The 12,316-nt window shown below is 41.1% G+C and overlaps 1 protein-coding gene across 1 annotated transcript in view; it reads left to right on the top strand.

Moving 5' to 3' along the window:
- The window catches only part of HECTD4 (HECT domain containing E3 ubiquitin protein ligase 4), a 57,243-nt gene that overhangs the window by 21,618 nt on the left and 23,309 nt on the right, over window positions 1-12,316 (top strand). The window contains 22 exon segments of the mRNA XM_009868321.1: window positions 563-697; window positions 1,425-1,588; window positions 1,921-2,154; window positions 2,397-2,589; window positions 2,758-2,862; window positions 2,946-3,034; window positions 3,707-3,882; window positions 4,291-4,426; window positions 4,573-4,714; window positions 4,830-4,996; window positions 5,514-5,660; window positions 5,949-6,133; window positions 6,654-6,807; window positions 7,128-7,408; window positions 7,725-7,914; window positions 8,734-8,815; window positions 9,440-9,642; window positions 9,834-9,969; window positions 10,659-10,841; window positions 11,065-11,235; window positions 11,636-11,805; window positions 11,945-12,060. Coding sequence (XP_009866623.1) covers window positions 563-697; window positions 1,425-1,588; window positions 1,921-2,154; window positions 2,397-2,589; window positions 2,758-2,862; window positions 2,946-3,034; window positions 3,707-3,882; window positions 4,291-4,426; window positions 4,573-4,714; window positions 4,830-4,996; window positions 5,514-5,660; window positions 5,949-6,133; window positions 6,654-6,807; window positions 7,128-7,408; window positions 7,725-7,914; window positions 8,734-8,815; window positions 9,440-9,642; window positions 9,834-9,969; window positions 10,659-10,841; window positions 11,065-11,235; window positions 11,636-11,805; window positions 11,945-12,060 — 3,559 coding nt within the window.

Here is a 12,316-nt window from a genome sequence, read left to right as displayed (position 1 = left end):
CTTCTATGCATAACAAAAATAATTTCAAAAAGAAAACCAAGAGGCAATAAACCAGAAAGCAATTTCAGACGAACGCTCCATTGTTCACAGTTAATGGAATTTGATTTAGTTTTCAGGCATAGGTTTTTATACCGGTCTTTTAGCAAGCTCTTCTATTAAAGTGTTGACATTCTCCTCCTTGAAATGCTTGTCTGTCTGTCTTCAGGAAGAGAACTGTTATTATTGCCTGATTTCTTACAGACAAGTAATGAAAACATGTTGATGAAAATCAAGGCCAAGTGATGCAGATAGCTAAATTCTACTTTTGATTCTACATCTACAGCGAGTTTTTTTCCTTCTACTATAGTTAGCTAGCAGCAAAATTCGAATCAAATTGTCCACTAAAACCTGTCGTTATGAAAGGAAAGAAACTTAAATCAGAATATATAATTGGAGGTGAAAATAATGCTTAGGTAACTGTCATTGAAAACATTAATCTGTAAGATGAGCCACTTCTATGAAAAGCCTGATTGTTTGCCTCAATTCTTAAATGTCTTTTTTTGTTTGTGGTTTTTTTTTTTTCCTACCCTCTCCTCCCGATCAAAATGTTAAGGTGGAAGGAGATACAGTCACCTTCTCCTTTGAAATGCGGAGTGGTCGGGAGCACAACACTCCAGACAAAGCCATGTGGGGCTTTGCCTGCACCGTCCGAGCCCAGGTACTCCAACACAACCGATTTCGCGGAATAGGTTCCGCTTTGCTTCGTCTTCTGTCATACTTCAGAGTTGGGAAATGTAATGTTTGACATTTAAAACAGTAATGGCTTATTCTATTGACAATAAGGCAGATCATCTTTTTACTACGTAAAGGACCTAAACTTCAGACGTTTGGCTTCCTTAGCTAGAGAAACCCTGTGGCACGCGTGGGGTTTTAAAAACCATCTTGCCGATCTCATTGGCACTGGGCAAGTCATTTGAGCATCTCTTGCTCCTTGTAGATCGGGATTTCTTTAGAGAGATGCGTATTTTGTAACAACCTGAAAAACGGAGATTTAAGGCAAGAATAATGATCCCAGCCTGTGAAGAGAGGGGAGGGATGCTGGGGTCCAACGAAAGGAAACTTAAATCCTGCAGTTGGGAGGCTAGGAGTAGGCCTGTGAGATGACAGATCTGCAGGCCAAAGACTGACTGAACCAAAAACAACTCTACCTTTCCTTTTCTTTCTTGGTTCAGGAAAATAATAAATAAATCCTTTGTTTCTTACCTTGAGTTGTTTTAATATATTGGTTTTAATTGTTAAGCATTTTTTCTCTAAGAGGTATATGATTGATATATATGTTATTTAAAAATATATAATTAAAATATGAGATCTCTTATCTTGAAATATGTTGGGGAAGGACTTCATGGTTGATGGATTAGTTCAACTTCTCGCTGTTTGTCCTGCAGGAGTCTTCAGAGGACGTGTCAGGAGGTTTGCCGTTCTTAGTCGACCTGGCGCTTGGCCTTTCCGTGTTAGCTTGTTCCATGCTGCGAATATTGTACAACGGACCAGAAATTACCAAAGATGAAGAGACCTGTCAAGAGCTCTTAAGATCTAAACTATTACAAAGGTAAACAAATAAAAATGAAAATACATCACCTGAGTTCTCATGTGGGGTTGTTTGTTTTTTTCTGAGTGGAGGTGGCTTTCGTAGTTGTGCTAAAGTCTCATTTTTGAGTCTCATGTTTTCGTTCAGCAGTCCTGTGTTGCCTAAAACTAAGGGAATGCTCTCTAGAATAGAGGTTTTCTGTCGTGTGAGTAGCAGAGGGTTGGGCTCTGCTTGGTACTACGTGTGTTAACACTTAGTCTGTACCGTGTGGTTGGCTAAGGTGTCTTTGTGAACGAGGGAGAAGAGTTAAGGGGGAGAAAAATCCTTTTCATCTGTTTTTTTTATTTTTCCAGGTGCCAGTGGCAGGTGGAAGCTAACGGTGTAATATCTCCAGCCCTTACACCGAGTCCTTCTCCATTGCCTCTTACTATAGAAGAAGACAGGGAATTTACGTACCCTTCCGATGTTCTAGTGCCTCCCGTTGGACACTATTTTGATCTGCCTAGGATTAGGCTGCCTCCAGGAATCATGATAAAACTCAGGGAAATTTCTGGACGTGCTCGTCCTCAGTTTAGACCTAGTATAAAGTAAGTAGTCGTCGTTTCACTCTATTTTTCGCACTTGACTTTTATTGTTTGAAATGTTTGGGTGCCAAAGTAAGTGAGCTCAGAGAGCAGCGGTGAGGATGCAGCAGACCCATCATGTTTGCAGTTAATATTCCTTGAATACTTGTTTGTGAATGCAGCATCTAGTGAATTGCAAATGTGAGTTGTGAAAATTTGTCTGTTATTCTTGCTTTTAATCGGTTTGGCTTTACCTGTAACCCTAGGGAAGTGATTCAGCCAGAAGTAATGGAGGAGATGGTAGTTTCGTGTGTGATTAAACATTTGAATTTGGTTGATGCGCTCCAGTCCCTGATAAATTTCCAGTATCAGGAAGAACATGCTGAAGAATATGACTTACTCTGTAAAATTATGGGAGAGACCTTTAAGAAGCTAAATGCCATGGAGAGACAATTGCAGGTAAAAATAAAATTACGTAGAAAACCAGAAGGATTTTTTTTTGGGGAAGAAATGTATATTAAACCGCATTTTAGAAACACAAAATGCACTCGGATTTCTTCTTTTAAGATCTCTTCCAGTCTTTAAGATGAACAACTGCAGTGAGCGTTATTTTTGTCTCTTTATTAGAGTGTGGCCGAGCTGGAGCAGAAATGGCAGAATGAGGTAGATGACGCCATGCACGGGAAGCTGGAGAACAACGTCCCATTCTTTTACGATTATCACTTCAATGAGGTGAGCAGTGTGGCTGCTGCGGACGCTCGTGCTTCGTGCTGCTCTCTGGGTACGCGTTCATCCTTTTCCTTTGCTTTGTTTAGAGCAAGATGAAAGAACTGGAACTTCTGTGCTCCATGAAAGAAGTTTCTTTTGATGGAAGCGATCTTGAGAACGTGGTGCTGGCATTAAGGTTAGTGGCTGGCTGTGGAGTGTACCATTTAGGCAAGGCAGTTAAAAGGCAAGTGACTTTTAAAGAGCTGTGAAATTTCAGTGAGTTCTAGAAGTAGTTGTGCAGGGTTCAAGTTGTGCATATACATGAGCCCTTATCGAAGTAGGCACTCGGATCTCATTGTACCTGGTGGCACTTAATAATGGGAAACAGAAGCTGGCAGTAAATATTTGGGGAACATTCTCTTAAAGGCTGGTAGGCCTAGCGGAAGAAGACGCTCTTTGGGAGCAGGAACATTCAGATGAACTTCTAACCAGGGATGCAAATACTATAAAACTCAATTTTTCTGTCTGTCTAATAATTCCTGATTAAATTCTTAGATACTTTTGTGCTAAATATATTAATATGATCTAGTTGAGAGGTGGCATCCCTGCCCATCACAGGGAGGTTGGATTAAATGATCTCTAAGGTCCCTTCCGGCCTAGGCCATTCTATGATTCTATGATTAGTACCTACAGCTTACTAACAAATCACTTATTTCTTTAATATTTCCCGCTTTATACTTTCTTAGCTTAGAGTAGATTGATGCTGTGTGTCTTCTTTAAAACTACTTCTCTCACAGTAACATTTTACTTCAGAAGGCATTAAAACATACTTGAGTTTGCTTCTCTTATTTTTCTTTCATAATCTTAGGGAGAAGTTTTTTCAAGAGGTGAATTCACTGATCCAGAAGACCTCTCACCCCCTTGCAAAAACAAAAACATTAGTTAAGAGCTTGATGAACAGAGCAGAGCTGCTGTTACACGTCACTATCGCAGCGCAGTCTGGCATCACAAGAAGTATATCTGGTACCCCTGCAGAGACTCCAGGTATATGTCTCATTACTGGGATTGTGCCTTTTTCTTTTTTTCTAGAGATACAATTTAATGCTTTTTGCTTCCCTCTTTCACTTAAAATTACCCTCCTTTTATTTTTAACTGTTTAAAACTAAATAAAAATAACTTAAGGTCTGAGTAATAATATGTGGAATTTAAACTTTTTAGTCTCCTGAATTATTGGGAAAAAATACTTAAACTAATAAAAAAATCACTGTAATTTGAAACGATACTCCAAAATGGCAAAGCCATCAGCACTGCGTTGCAGGTTCTTGCTTAGAAACTGTTTTTCCTACATTATGTTACAATTTTCACTGGAATGCTCACTGGGATTTTTAAAACGGTTTGTAAATAACCTCCTACCCCACAAGTGACATTCTTTCATATTGTATAACACTGCAGCCTGTAAATCGGCGTCGGAGACAAAAGTGATCTCTCACGCAGTCCGCCAGCCCGTCTTCCTTCGCAGCATGTCAGCACCATCTGACTTAGAAATGATCGGTAACGAAGACATCGAGTTTGCTAGATCGAGTCAAAGGTACATGAGGATTTATTCCATTGAGCTGCTTCTTGGCCTGTGGTGTGAAAATCATCAGAATCTTTGCAAGCATAGTGCTTTTTTGCCTTTTTTTTTTTCTTCCATTGCATCAGCTTTATGCTGACAGGAATCCCATGTTCTCGTAGGCGCCGCCACGTTACCAGCCACAGGAGCAGCTCTTTCACTCTTCTCCAGTCCCTGACCATTGAGGACAGCAGAGATAAACCCACGTACAGCGTCCTGCTGGGGCAACTCTTTGCTTTCATCGGAACAAACCCTGACCAAGCGGTATGTTGCTTTAAACGTGCCACGTCATTCCATTTCCAAGTTCAAACTTTCGTAAGGAGCGTGGAGGAGGTGTCTGGCTTGTGTCTCGTTAACAAAACCGAACAAACTCTCATAGGTATCCAGCAGCAGTTTTCTGCTCGCCGCTCAGACGCGGTGGCGGCGCGGGAATACGAGGAAGCAAGCCCTGGTGCACATGAGGGAGCTGCTGACGGCGGCCGTTCGCGTTGGCGGCGTGACGCACCTTGTCGGCCCGGTGACCATGGTGCTTCAGGGAGGACCAAGGTTTGTTTATTTCTCTGAAAATGAGCCTGTAGAAGATGGTAAATGGCTTTATGCAAAGCAGAAACGTGAGAAGGGACTAACTCAAGCTTGCAGAGCGAAGCTTGCAGCAACCACTTTGGCCCCTCTGGGATAAAAAGGCAGAAACTTCTAAGAAATGCTTTTATCTGGCAGTAAAAGAATTCTCCTTTCATACTGAGATGACGTATAGGACATGTTACTCTCCTGACAATTCTAAATTCATGTTAATTAGGCAGTAGCGCTAAATTTAGCTATTGCTAATACTGTCGTCTAACAAATATTGTTTTGTTTGTGGTCAGAGGTAAAACTGCCGTACTACTTGTTTACATATGTTTCGTATTAATACGTTAAATGACTTGCGGTTTTGTTTCTAAATCTTCCATAAATGATTCTTAATGTGTTCGGATTTATTATTTTTTTTTAAAGCTATGTTTGGAAGTTTGTACGCTTTCTTTAACCTAGAAAAGCCTACCATTTAAAATATCTTAACTACTGACAGAATTGAAGAGCTCACCTGTGGTGGGATGGTGGAACAAGTCCAAGAAGCCTTTGGAGAGACTATGACCTCGGTGGTGTCGCTGTGTGCTCGCTACCCCATCGCTTGTGCAAATAGCATTGGCCTCTTATGCACTATTCCTTACACGAGGTAGGAGAGTGTTTCTTTCTGACAGGGAAGCAGGGCAGCCACAGCTGTCCTTACTAGGTTTTGCCTGAAGGAGAAGAATTATATAGTGTAAAATATACTCCTTCATGAGAAGTATCTGAGAACGTCCTGTTACCTCTTCTCAGAATACTGAGATTCCTCTGGGGAGGACAATCTTTTCTGTGAAGTGGTGAATTGCTGAGTTAACAGCAAGTTTTACATTTTCCCAGTGTCTTTTCTTAGTGACTAAATAGTTATGTAAGTAAAATCTGAATTTCTCTCCTCATACAGGAGCGAAGAGAAGTGTTTGGTACGTAGTGGCCTGGTACAGCTTATGGACCGGCTTTGCAGCTTAAGCAGCCAGACGGAATCCAGTTCAAATGAAAAACAGACCAAGAAACAGAAGGTGGCCACCATGGCCTGGGCTGCCTTCCAGGTGCTAGCCAATCGGTGTGTTGAATGGGAGAAAGAAGAAGGTAGGAACATGGCTGGATGTATTTCTTCTGCGCTCTTTAGAGTTGCTCAGGTGCCTGAGAAGTGCTGTCAGTTTATTTAAAATGGGGCGTTCACTCATCTTACTGCGGTGCTGTGTGGATTCTTTAGAACACGCAAGAGAATACAGAAATAAATGGATTTTCGTTTTTTTAGTTCTAGCTTTTTTCCTCCTCATGGGACTGTTTGTGTTCCAGGTAATTTCAGGTCGGCCACTTGATTCTGTCTAGACATAACCAGAGACCCTGAGTGATCGCTTTGGCTTTTCTCCTGTGATAGGATTCACCCTAAATGTACACAGAGTTACAGACACGTGGCTATTGGCTAGTGCGACATAGATGTTGTATCAGGTTTTTATTTTTGATTAAAGACATTTTCTATATAAAACAAGTTTTGCTATAGCAAAACAAAAATATTTATTTTCAGCTTGTGCATAAGGAGATTGCAGAGGCGTGCATTTGTTTTTGTGAATTACAGTTGTGTATTCTTGCGTTGCTTTTCAAGGTGGTTCCACCGAAGCGGTTCACTCCGGTCTGGCTCGTCAGGTCTCGAGCCTTCTCACCAACCACCTCGCACGAGCTACGGAGTGTTGCGGTAATCAAGCCGCAGGAAACGACGCGCTTCAAGATGTTCTCAGTCTTCTTAATGACCTGTCAAGGTACTAGGCCTTTGTCTCTGGAGTATGGTTTTTCTGTGTATGAAAACAGATGGGGGTTCTTGTTGGGATTTTTTTTTTTATGGTAACAAAGGTAAGATGACTTTCAAACTCATTCTAAAACTTGATTGTAAACTGACACTTAATCTTAGTGTTTATTCAGTGCTATCAGGTTATGTAAGGTTTGTTGCAGATAAGGTTTTGTCAGACACTGAAACTTTAATTTCATTGTGTCAATAATAAGGTGTTTTAAATTCTAAGAGCATCATCAAATATATATTTTTTCCAAACAGCAATTATCTGTGGGGTTTTTTTCCTTTCAGGAGCCACATAGGAAAAGCAATCCTGAGCCAGCCAGCCTGTGTGTCCAAGCTTCTGTCACTTCTCTTGGATCAGCGTCCGTCTCCGAAGTTGGTCCTTATAATCCTCCAGCTGTGCCGTGCTGCGCTGCCTCTCATGAGCGTTGAGGACTGTGGAAATGTGGAATTGCCTCCCTGGAGTTACTCGGTGCCCTCCCTGAACAGTGAACAGGACGATCCCAGTGACCCAGCCTCCAAGATTGCCTCTCTGCTCTTGGCAAAGCTGGCGGATTACGTAGTACCAGGTACTGGCCTCTTTTGTGGAGTTTTGCTGATTTGAGAAATTGCCGAGCAAGTCATGTTTCTGTAAGGAGTTTTTGTATTGACAGAAAGCACGAGTTGGAAGAGGTATTTGTTACGTCAGTGTTGAAAGACAGGATCTGTCTGTGTCTTCTTCTGCCTCTTAATTTAACTGTGTTCGGGCTAAGTTGTGTGTCACAGTGGCGTTCTAGCTGCGTATTGGGTTTGTTAGCAGTAGTTTCAAGGGCAAGAAAGTTTGTTGATGGAGCTCATTGTTGTGTGTTTTTGTTTTGTTTTATTTTTTTTCCTTTCTACTTCAAGGATGCCAGACAGTCCTTTCTCCAACTGCCTCTGAGCCGGATACTACTTTGGCAAAAGCCAGCCCTAAAAATTCCATAAAAGGTGATAAAGATCCTGGAGAAGAAAGTGAGGCAGTAGATGGTAAACTTTCTATTTTTATTCATAAACGGGAAGACCAGTCCTCCCATGAAGTCCTTCAGCCATTACTAAGGTAACCTTAACACACTGAATTGGAATTAGCAACCAGTTTTGCCAATTCCATTTATGTTTGGGTTTTGGGGTTTTTTTTGGTGGGTTTGTGGTTTGGTTTTTTGTTTGTTTTTTTTTAATGCTGCAACTATTGAAAAATGCATCCTAGATGCAATAGGAAGTGGGAAAGCAAAATATCTTCCCAACTTGTTGTGTTCAAGATAATGAGAAAATGATTTATAAGGCTGGTGTATCTTTTGTTAGAGCATTACAAACCAGGGAGGACTAACAGAACTATCCAAGTAAAATAGTTTTAAAAGCATTGCTGGATAATGATTTGCTCTTATGGCTTCTGTAGAATCCTCAGCACCCACATGGATTTTGAAATCTCAGTGTGTCAAACAGCCCAACATTAGCACCTCTTGCATTTTGTATTCTCTGTTTCATCTTGCCCAACTCCAAGCTAGCTTTGAGCACATGCCCTAAAATGATACTCAGGGGTAGAGCTGTTGGGTGTTCTTTGGGGAAGGGTTTAAGTCGGAGCACTCGGGTATTTGTGTTTGGTAAAAGCCAATTTCATGATGCTTCTGTTTTGATGGAGGAAGGGTTAAGTTGCTGTGTACATAACTACAATAGTTTTAAATTCCTTTCATAAATCACAGTGCAGTTGGGCATGACCTTGACTGTCAAGTATTTCTGTTGCCCTTGAGCTGTTCATTTACAAGCGTTGTTTTCAAAGAGTTTAAAAACACGTGTTAATATCTAAAGTTGGGTTATATAGTCCAGCTATTTTTTCCACCAATGAAAACAAAGCTAATATATTTTGCTTTTGCTGTAATAGTAGCTCTGAAGGTCGTCCGTTCCGACTAGGAACTGGAGCCAATATGGAGAAAGTGGTGAAAATGGATCGAGACATGACAAAAGTAAGAGAAGGAATACTTAAAGACTTATTCAACGTGGTAAAAATCAGTGGCTAGTGAATTCTTGTTTTTTGCCGATGTTAAATCCCCTTTTGTTAAATGTTTAACTTATAGAACTGTTTGGAAAGATAATTTTATATGTAACGTTAGCGTGATATAGTTAGTGATGAAAATACGGGGGTAAACAATGAAACAGGATTTCAGCTAATGCTTCCTCCAACCATTATAGTAAAGTTTAAGCCTCTTTAGTCTCTTTCCTGTAATGTTCAATGCACGTCAAAAGCAGGAATTTTAAACAATATATTTAATTTAAATTTTCTTGTATATTTTCAGACGTGTCCTCGAGTATATGCATCAGAAATACTCGTGGCTTTTTGGTCAGAGCAGAGAATCTGTACTGTTAAGCTAACAGTGGAACTTTAAAGGCAACGAATCCACATTCATCTCTTGGTAGACAAGAAAACACAACAGAAAGAATTAGTCTTATGACTGTGACTGATGCATATACACAGGAGGACATCCTTTCCATGTGCAGAGGGAGGAGAGTTAAATCGTTAAATGCATCACACAGAGTGGCCAAATAGGGTCAACATTAGTATTTGTCTTACCTGACAACTTTACTTGCAGAGTGGCTGCTGTGAAGTTATTACAGAAGAAGCTGCTGCAGCTCTTCGAAAGGCGACCAAGTGGGCACAGTCTGGGCTAATAGTCAGTGTCGGGCCCCCCATAGAAACCGTCAATCCAGAAACTACGAGTGGGTTGTCCACTGGAGACAAGAAGAAGACTGCACAAACATCTATTTGCAGAGAGAGGAATTCAGAGCTTGCCAGGTAGGTCACTTCAACTCCAAGTACAGAGTCTAGATTCTCCTTTTCTGCATGCCGGGATTTGTAGCGCTCTAAGATAATCTGGGTGTGCGTAAACTTCCCTTTTCTGCGCTCTGTGTTGTGTTGACAGTTGAAGCTTTTTTCCTTCTCTTGTTTTGAAATGAACAGGCAAATTGCTTTCTTCTTCTGTACAGGACGGATCCTGTGAGGCCGTTCATCAGTGGGCATGTGGCAAACAGCATGGCAGCAGAGGTGATCGCTTTGCTGCACAGCTTGTTGATGGCACCAGAGTCAAACGCAGCTCAGATATGGACAACAACTGCTGAAAAGGTAAGCAAACAGAAGATGAAGTATCAAATTCTGCACCAAGCATGTGTCGAGTAGTTGAGACCTTCATTATGAGCAATTTTAGAAGCTACTCCTTCCTAGTTCATGGCATCTAACACTTCAAACTGGGGTGTGTAACTTCACAGAAGCAGCCCTTTCTAGTAGATGTTGTCTATCTGACCTGCTAGTGTGGAATAAATAATCAAAACTTATCCAGCAGTAGAGAACGTGTTGTCATTCTGTAATTCACGTGTCATTCTTTTTGGTAATTAATAATGCTGTTTGTTTAGGGAGTTACCTTGCCTTTGCTGAGTAGTTATTCTACCTTTGCTTTTCAGTCCTCTTTGCCATGACCTTGGAGGGTTTGAAGTGTTGGCTGGAACGTATCGCACATCACTTTTATGTTCCTCTGAATCCTGTAGCACCTAATCTGTTGCTTAGGCTAAATCCTTGAGCAAAGACTTTTGCTAAGATTATCTACGGAACTCTGATTCCCAAAGTTATTAGGGGAGGGAGCTGGCTTTGATGGTGTTCACACTTCAGAGAACTTAGAATATTCTGAGTTATATAATTCTCTTCAAGAACAAAAATAATTCTTCTGAGACTGTGTGTGGGCTGGAGGCTTGGGGCGTTGGTTTTTGTTTGAATTGTGCTTTGAAGTCGTTCTCTGGTATTTTTCCTTCTGTCTTCAGGTGCTGTCGCGGGCTCTGATGTACATTCCGCAACTTGGGAAATATGCAGAGAGTATTTTGGAGAACGGGAGTAGCAGTGGAAGGAAACTTGCTAAACTTCAAAGAATTGCTCGGCAGGCCGTAGCTGCCCTTTGTGCTCTGGGTGGCTTTAAGGAGACAATTAAAATAGGTTCTGAAGTTCAGGTAATTTAGCGCCGTTCGCATTTTGTATCTTATGTGAGAATCGGTGCTTTTGACGATGTTTTGCCAGCATCCTTGGGAAGCAGCGTGCAACTTCCCTGCAACTCTGAAGTAATTCCTAAAATACCCAGCTTCAGCTTGGGTGTGGAGTTGGTGCGTAGCGTTACATACTCTGTTTCTTGTTTGTAGAGCCTTCGATCTTAACACGGGCTTTCTCTGGTTGTAGGTTTTAGGTAAAGGAATAGCAGGAAGCATTGGAATTGTGGCATCTATTAATGAGCAAGAAGGTATAGCAACGGTCAAATTTCCACCTACCTGTATAGACAATAGAAAGACCTCACAAGCGTCAGACACATTAACTATTCCATTATCTAGGCTCTGTGTTCCAAGATCTGAGGTACGGTAGTTTTAAGAATGAATATTAAGTATAATATCAGTTTTTAAAGGTTTTGTTTATCACAGCATACGGGCAATTAATCTATAGCGTGTAAAAAGTCTGTTTCATCACTGAGTAAAGATTATTTATAAAGTTTGCCTCATTTTAAACATATCTTAACAATATTTACATTTAAGTTCTTACTCAAGTAATGTGGATATTCATCTTTTGGTGCTTAAAGATGTTCCATTGCACACTGTGTTAGTTTTGTTGCTGGTTTGCTTTGTTGTTTGTTTTTTTTCTTTAACTGGTGTTTTGTGCTAGTACAAAATAAGAATTAACTCCAGGTAATAAAACACCCTCATTTCTTAGAAACTAACTACTTGAATTTAACTTTTTACCGTGCCCCCCCCACCATCAGGCATTGCCTCTTCATAAACTGTCCATTACTGAGAAGGTAGTACAGGCAGTCCAGTCCATGTTGCTCCCTCAGGAGGGAAGTCTCTCTATTCACACCTCACTTCCTGCAACAGGAGATGGCTCAACTCCAGTAATGGCAGTGGTCCGGCTTCTTGCTGAAATAAGAACCAGGTGAGCCGTTGGTTTTCGTGCGGCACCTCTTGTCCGTTTCGGTAGCGTACGTGAACATTAAAGAAAATGTCCTGAATTCAGCACGTTGAGTTCAGCGTACCCTTTTGTAATGCTTCAAACATATTATTTTTCCGTTAAGAGCATGCCTGGTGATGGCTCAGCTGTTAGAAGACAGCTCGTTCTGTGAAGAATTCATTCAGCAGTGCCCAGCTGCTGTAGAAGTTCTTAATTTGGTAGCCCAGGAGTGCAGCCCTGGTAGGTATTCAACATGTTCTTGCAGCTTTATTGTTGTATTTGATTCAGAGACATAAGAGCTTTTAAAATCATTTCAGTGCCTTGTCGTGCAGCTGCTGAGAGTTTGACAGTACGGCATGTCGTGTCGTAGCTGCAGAGCTGTTGACGTAAGAGTAGCTAATAATCAGGCTAAATAATTTTAAAGATTAGGCATAACGTTTAGGCCAGGACATGATTATCCTGCACATTGCAGAAGATTCAGGTCCTGGGACTAGCT

The sequence above is a fragment of the Apaloderma vittatum genome, unplaced genomic scaffold (assembly GCF_000703405.1).
Source record: "Apaloderma vittatum isolate BGI_N311 unplaced genomic scaffold, ASM70340v1 scaffold14084, whole genome shotgun sequence".
Taxonomy (NCBI): domain Eukaryota; kingdom Metazoa; phylum Chordata; class Aves; order Trogoniformes; family Trogonidae; genus Apaloderma; species Apaloderma vittatum.
Note: the sequence above shows the minus strand (reverse complement) of the source record. Positions and strands in the feature narration are given on the sequence as shown.